At 40.4% G+C, this 6982-nt stretch overlaps 1 protein-coding gene across 5 annotated transcripts in view; it reads right to left on the bottom strand.

Annotated features, from left to right (window-relative positions):
• Utx (Utx histone demethylase) overlaps positions 1–6982 on the bottom strand; it is a 292973-nt gene that overhangs the window by 38607 nt on the left and 247384 nt on the right. Inside the window, exons 1-2 of one of the 5 annotated variants that reach the window (XM_067097011.1) lie at positions 2629–2849; positions 29–136 (exon numbers count right to left, since the gene is read on the bottom strand). The exons of 1 other annotated variant lie outside the window; for it this stretch is intronic. In XM_067097011.1, coding sequence (XP_066953112.1) covers positions 29–136; positions 2629–2636 — 116 coding nt within the window. In that variant the 5' untranslated portion in view covers positions 2637–2849. Of the gene's footprint in view, positions 1–28; positions 137–2463; positions 2850–6982 lie in introns of those variants that run through there. 3 more of the 5 variants (XM_067097013.1, XM_067097009.1, XM_067097014.1) reach the window with 3 other exon arrangements.

Here is a 6982-nt window from a genome sequence, read left to right as displayed (position 1 = left end):
AGACAGAAAAACATGGCAAAAAACTAACTTGTTCAGGGCGGGTATCGGCAGTTGCTTAGGTCGGTTAACATCATCAACCCCGAGGGAGGAGGTGGTGGTAGAACAAGAGGTTATGGAGGAGGAGGAATCGAGCTGGCTGCGAAAGCAAAAGAAAAACAAACAAAACATTTGTAACAGCTCTACTTTCGGGACGTGCGAATGATTGGGTGTCGCAGCAGTAGCAGTTTTCTATGCTACGGCTCCAAACACTGGCCTACATATTAAAAAAGGCACAAAACAGAAAACGCGACTAATTCCATATACTCCAAGGGGTGGGGGAATGACAGAGTCGCGTTTTCATTATCACACCACTGACCCACACGTGCACCTTACTATGTTTGGTGATCAGACCACAAATTACTATGAAGGGAACACCGTATTCTGGTTTGGAAATGAATTACAATAGTGGCTCCTAATTATCAGCTGAAATAATTGTCTGTACCTGTGGAAAGCTAGTAATGTCAATCGAACTGGAGTAAGTAATTTAAAAATACAAAAGATTACAATTTAATAATGCTGAAAGCAATTAAACCTCGGTTGAAGTGAATTACATAGTTATGTCTGATTTGTTATGAATTCAACTGTCTTTTAGTCTGAGGCACACAGGGATAATTTCAGTCACTAAAGGCACTGAGAAAATTAACTTTTGAATACTTTCAATAATTATGAATGTACCTTTATATAAAATCTATTTCTGCTGTATTCTGAAGAGCATAAAAAAATTCACATTGCTCTCACATTTAATCTCTCTCTCTCTCTCTCTCTCTCTCTCTCTCTCTCTCTCTCTCTCTCTCTCTCTCTCTCTCTCATTTCTTGATCCCCTAAACACTTCATTTCTGTCCGGAGAGAGAGAGAGAGAGAGAGAGAGAGAGAGAGAGAGAGAGAGAGAGAGAGAGAGAGATATGAGGGGGGAGAAGGTTTGAGAGCGGCCAACCCCTTCCACAGAGTGAGAATAAAGGGTTTAGCATAGGGGACGGGGGCCACCAGACAGGGCTTGATATGGGAGGTAGGGGGATGGGGAAGGAGGAGGAGGAGAAAGGCAATGAGTAAAAGGGGGGTATCCTTAGGTGATCCTGCATCCACAAACAATAGAGCTTTGAGCAGATGGCACGCGACTTGCTCTCCCGGACAAGCACAACACAACCAACCCCTCCTACTCTTACGTCTCACCTTTGTTAGAAAGAAGCTTTTGTTGTGCACACGAGAGAGAGAGAGAGAGAGAGAGAGAGAGAGAGAGAGAGAGAGAGAGAGAGTTTCCATTGTGAACATACAATCTGTCTTGCAATCACTACAACAATAACATGCAAGAGGTGGGGTGTTCGATGAGAGAGGAGTTTAAAAACAACTGATTAAGACCTCAAAGGTTCAGTCGTGGTTGGACTGCTTTTTGTTCCGCGAAATGTCGGAAAGGGGAAAGGAAACTGTCAATCATAATAATACTATTACACTAATCTAACAATAGAGTTGGATGGTCATTTACGTTCATCTGAATACCCCGGTATCCCTTCATTTAGCTTGTAAAAAATTACAACTTACGGCCGGGAACTACCTGCCTTTTCACATGTTTCCATGGACAGTAAATACGGATTGACACCATTAGGGGACTTTGCAAAACTGATAAAAGAATAATCCTGTCAAAATGAAGATATGAGAGGAAATATTCCGATGGATGGCAACACAGAACGTCGTTTCTAGATAAAAAGAAATGTCCTTCGAAGAAGAAATTATGTATATCCTCCGAAGAATTACGCAAATGCCCTTCCAAGTATCGCAGATAAACCTCATCTTCATAAACACTAAGAAACGTTATCTAAAAATGACAACATAGGCTACTAATTCCCTCTAAATATTAAAATATAAAATGTCTTCCGTGTAACATAACAGGAATGACCTCCGGAGAATGTAACAAAAATGCCACTTGAATAATAGCAGCAACCATTAATGTCCTCAAAAATATCAAGGAGTTGTGGCCCTTTCCTAATATGAAGAATCACAATTTTTACTCTACATGTCGAGAATGTTCCCCAGGGACTGAAAATGCAGAAATGACTTCAGACTATTACAAATGTCGCTTAGGCAATGTCAAAAGTAGGAAGCACCAGAAATCTCTGAGATCAAACTGATAAGATTTAACATTTATCGTCTAACCACAATTCCTTGGCGATATGACTCCAAAGGATTCCAACTGGTCTAACTTCAAATCAACGTTTTATCTGCAACTAAACTACCATACTTTTCTTGTACACCTCTCAATTAAAGACAGAAAATTAATATAAACATAATGAACCTTCTTGTAACATTATGAGTCCTCTAAATATATAGGCTGCCTTTCCACGGCACGAGTAGCTTTTGCAAAACATATGGCAACTGCATTTCAAGGGCCATCGACTGACGTAAAATGAAGCCACTGCAGTACATACTTACGTTCCAGCGGTGGAAATGAAAATATGTACCCACAAGCAATCACGAACGACAAGAATAAGAGTTTCCAGATATATCACAAGTTCACAGCAGTGCACAGGTTTCTGAGCAAATCATGAGTTCCACAACTTAACAAATGATTCCGCAAAGGAGCACGAGTTTCCCCACCTATACATTGAGGAATCTACATCGAGTCTACGGACAATCTTCTCAAGCGCCCAACTGCTGCCCTCCTCCACACATTTTTCTCCTCTGCGAACCTAAAGCCGGGGCCCCTCGATGTACCCTTTCCGTCTGCCTTAGGTCCGTGTCGTCTATGTAGAGGAGAACGAAGAAACAGCTCTCTCTCTCTCTCTCTTTCTCTTTCCCTCTCTGGAAAACAACCAACCGGTACAAGGCGATTCATTTCAACTTTGTTCACCAAATAATAGAACAACTATTATCATCAACGATGGCCAGCAGGAAAAGTCGTGTTTCTGCAAATTACTGAAAGATCCTAGTTTATGTAGCTGATTAAGACAATGGGTTATTTCCAGAAGGTATACTGACTGTCCAAAGGAATTTATAGTCACGGACTCCAGGATTGGTATTATGACTTCTAAGGAAATATTAGATCTACAAGTAAGGAAAAACCACGAAGACTATTAATACGTACGGAATGAAAAAGCACAGCTTTTAATCCCCCATCCCCCGGGGAAAGAGGCCAAAATTGAACGCTCATAACGACGGTTTATGAGTCTGACCAAAAGGAAAAAGAATGGTCACGTTTATGATAGAGAAGAAGCTCTTATGGTGGTTTCGACCTAGCGGGGTAACGATTACCTCCCTAAGGCCCTTTCCTTTTCATGATATACATTTTGACGGAGCAATAATAAACGTCTAGTTCATCGACATTCTAGCAGCAGCCCACATCAATCATCTGATTACAGGGCCAACAAAGGTACAATGAATTTTTAAAGAAAGAGAGAGAAAGTCTGAAAAAAACACACTGGTACCAAATTGACAATTTAGTGTTGACAGAATCATCTCTAGTCGCATGACCCCACAAAATTATTTAAATTAAGTATTCCTGTAGCCTGTAAGCAATACCAAGAAAACTGACATGAACTAGAATTGGAAAAAAATGTATCAAGTAGAAAGAAAACCTGGACTTCTGTAAAAGATTACACACACACACACACACACATACATTCTCGACGGCACTGTAGCCAAACTCAACTCATGGTGGTACACGTGACCTGAGACACGTTTTCCACTTCTTCCCGACAGCTCACTCCGACGTTTCCCTCCTGGTCCCCGCCCTCTCTCTCTCTCTCTCTCTCTCTCTCTCTCTCTCTCTCTCTCTCTCTCTCTCTCTCTGACTGCGAGATGAAACTCACTATCATACCGGGGAAGAGATGAACATTGATTGGCACAGCATGTAAAAGATTGAGGACAGAGGTATTTGTATTTTCCTGTAAGAGAAACAAGTTACAGTTTTCAAGATTCGTTACTTGTATCGTTTTTATTTATCTTACGCCCTCTACTACATAGCACTTTCGTACCATCCTTTCCCTATGCATCAATGCACAGTAGTTAAGTCAATTTTTCCCTCTCATTTTACTTATCTCCAGGACACATTCATCAATGCACTGTCTCTCCTGATTACTGAAGAACGCTCATTGCTGTCCGTTTGTCTGTCTGACCGATAATGTGACACCACAGAATGAGGTAAATCAAGTTACTTTGCATATTTGTTATAAAAGAGGCCTACCTCACATTGTCGTAACATCAAAAAAATGGCATATGATCTGTGAGAATGGAGAACCCCTCCATATTACAGAAAACTATAACGGAGTCGTTTTCGCATGGCATGTTTAAACGAAATCCAAAGGCATAAGTAGAATACAAAAGAAAACTACTCTGTACGGCAATGAGTAAAGGAACCAAGACAATTAAATAACAGAAACACTTAGAAATACCGTACACCATACGGGGACAAATAAGGCATTACTCGTAGTGTATGACGAACTTCTCAATGACATTAATAAACCTAACAATCAAAAAATCTCGATGGTCTAGCATAGTGTCGGGAGTTCCACAGGAAACCATAAAGGGTACGATTCTATTCACAACGAAGTTGAGACACTGGATGACGCTGTCATAGAGGATGTACAATTGCACTGCCATTCCCAGACGACATACGAGAGTGTGAGGAACTGAGGCATAGAGAGAGAGAGAGAGAGAGAGAGAGAGAGAGAGAGAGAGAGAGAGATAAGAACTCATTCCTTATCTTTTATCAGTCGACAAATAATTGGACTATGCTCGCCTGCTGGCATACTTCATCTGATAACGCCAATGAGAGAGAGAGAGAGAGAGAGAGAGAGAGAGAGAGAGAGAGAGAGAGAGAGAGAGACCCCAACTTCTTTTCCTGTTTCCGGAAAACCTGAAAACTTGCAGAGAAAATCTCTCCTCTTTTTCTACCCAGGGGATCCTACGTTATTACATCATCCCCTTGCTGTTTGGCTGCGGAGCTTACAGAAATGAAGAAAGAAAATTTCTAAACGTACTAAAGGCAAAGAAGGTAGGGAAGAAAAGGGAGGGTTGAGAAGGAAAAACTAATGAATTAGAGAAAACATACAAAACGACCAATCATCAGAATGATGATCTCGTCACAGAAAGAGAGGAGATAGCCTAGCCTTAGCGGGCGTCATATATCCGTCGTCTGGGGTAAAAAAATGACAACAAGAGATGAGGCTTTCCAATGACTGAGAACCTGATTTAACTTTAATATATATATATATATATATATACATATATATATATATATATATATATATATATATATATATATAATATATATATAAATGTGAATTTCTGTTTTCATTGTGCACAGAAAACAAGAATAAAAACAGAAGTAAAGATCTTAATCCAGAATCCTAATCCGACATCAAAGGCTACGACTGCACGAAAGCAGTACAATGAAGCTTCCGGGGAGAGGGAAAGGACCCAAATGTGGAAGGGGAAAGGCCGGGAAGGGGAGGGAAGGGGAGAAGGTAATCAATAATCCTTTTCCCCATCACACACATGTCGAGAGGACCAAGCAAATTTTAGGCTACACAAAACCGAACGTTGTAAAGCATTTTAAAAACAGAAACCTCTGCATAAGCAGTCCATACATAAATAAGTCTGCGATAATGAAAACGCCAGTAGCTAATCTAGCAATAAAATGAACCCACATACCATTAAAAAAAATGAGAACAAATAATTTCTTAAGAACATATATATTTAATAAACAATGCGTCTATATAATGGCGCCTCCTTATATTGAGAAAATGTTTACCATGCCGAAGAAAAGATGAATAAACGTTTGCAAAATTAACTTACACTGAGAGAGAGAGAGAGAGAGAGAGAGAGAGAGAGAGAGAGGGTCCAAGCACAGAGGGGAGAGGGGAATTGGGAATATGCTACATCTGAAAAGACGAGTAAAAGTGGAGGGGGTGGAGAGGCTTCAGCTTAAAGGTTAAACGTCAAGAGAGAGAGAGAGAGAGAGAGAGAGAGAGAGAGAGAGAGAGAGAGAGAGAGAGAGAGAGAGAATATAACCCCATTTCTTTGGGTTAGAATAAAATCTTATCCAAGAAGGCATTATTTCCGTGTGAATTTCTTAGGTTGACAGAGAAGAAAAGAGACAAATGATAAAACCCGAGAAAGCTTAATCATGTAGCTGTAATACACCTTAGACCTGAAGGAATCTCTCTCTCTCTCTCTCTCTCTCTCTCTCTCTCTCTCTCTCTCTCGCTCTATGGGAGTTTCTTCAATAACTCCCTACACAAACAAAAGTCGGACTTTTCAGTTCATATATTTGGTCATATGCAGTTTCAGAGAAATAGATATGAACAAAGCCATGACATAAGACAAATTCAAACAAATGCAACCACAAACAAAGAACCAATCAGGGTCTAAAGTGCCTGGACCAATGACCTTGCTGCCCTGACTTCTGCACGAGCCACAGGATGTTTGTTTACATACACGCTTAATTTTAAAAGTGAATAAACATACAGGGCAAAATCGTGCCTCACATATGCCATCTACACTGCATTAATGCTAACACAAGACAATCATTAACATATTCGTAAAAAATCAATGTAAACATTTTCAACGAAAAAAAAGAGCAAATATACACAATAACCCAACCCACTATCATTTACAATCACATCTAATACATACAAACGCACACATTTCCTGAATGACGTTCATTATTATTCCTGAGCAGTGCATCCTTTTAAATTCCCGCCACTGGGCTCCGTCCTTGGCACCGGTTCAACTCCCGAAAACGGCCAGGACAAGGAATCATTGTACGGTGGGCCATTCACCGGCTGCGTCATTCACATAAAAACACACAGAACACGAAGCATAGTAATCAAGAAGTCGCTCTTCCTTTTTTTCTCAGTGGTACCAAGGTCCTTTAGTGGAACTATCTCAAATGCATCTGATGACGAATTGCTTTCCCTGTCTATCGACAACACTTGTTAATGGCGTCTTG

Source organism: Macrobrachium rosenbergii, chromosome 53 (assembly GCF_040412425.1).
Source record: "Macrobrachium rosenbergii isolate ZJJX-2024 chromosome 53, ASM4041242v1, whole genome shotgun sequence".
NCBI classification, from domain to species: domain Eukaryota; kingdom Metazoa; phylum Arthropoda; class Malacostraca; order Decapoda; family Palaemonidae; genus Macrobrachium; species Macrobrachium rosenbergii.
This window is presented reverse-complemented; position numbering and strand designations above follow the sequence as displayed.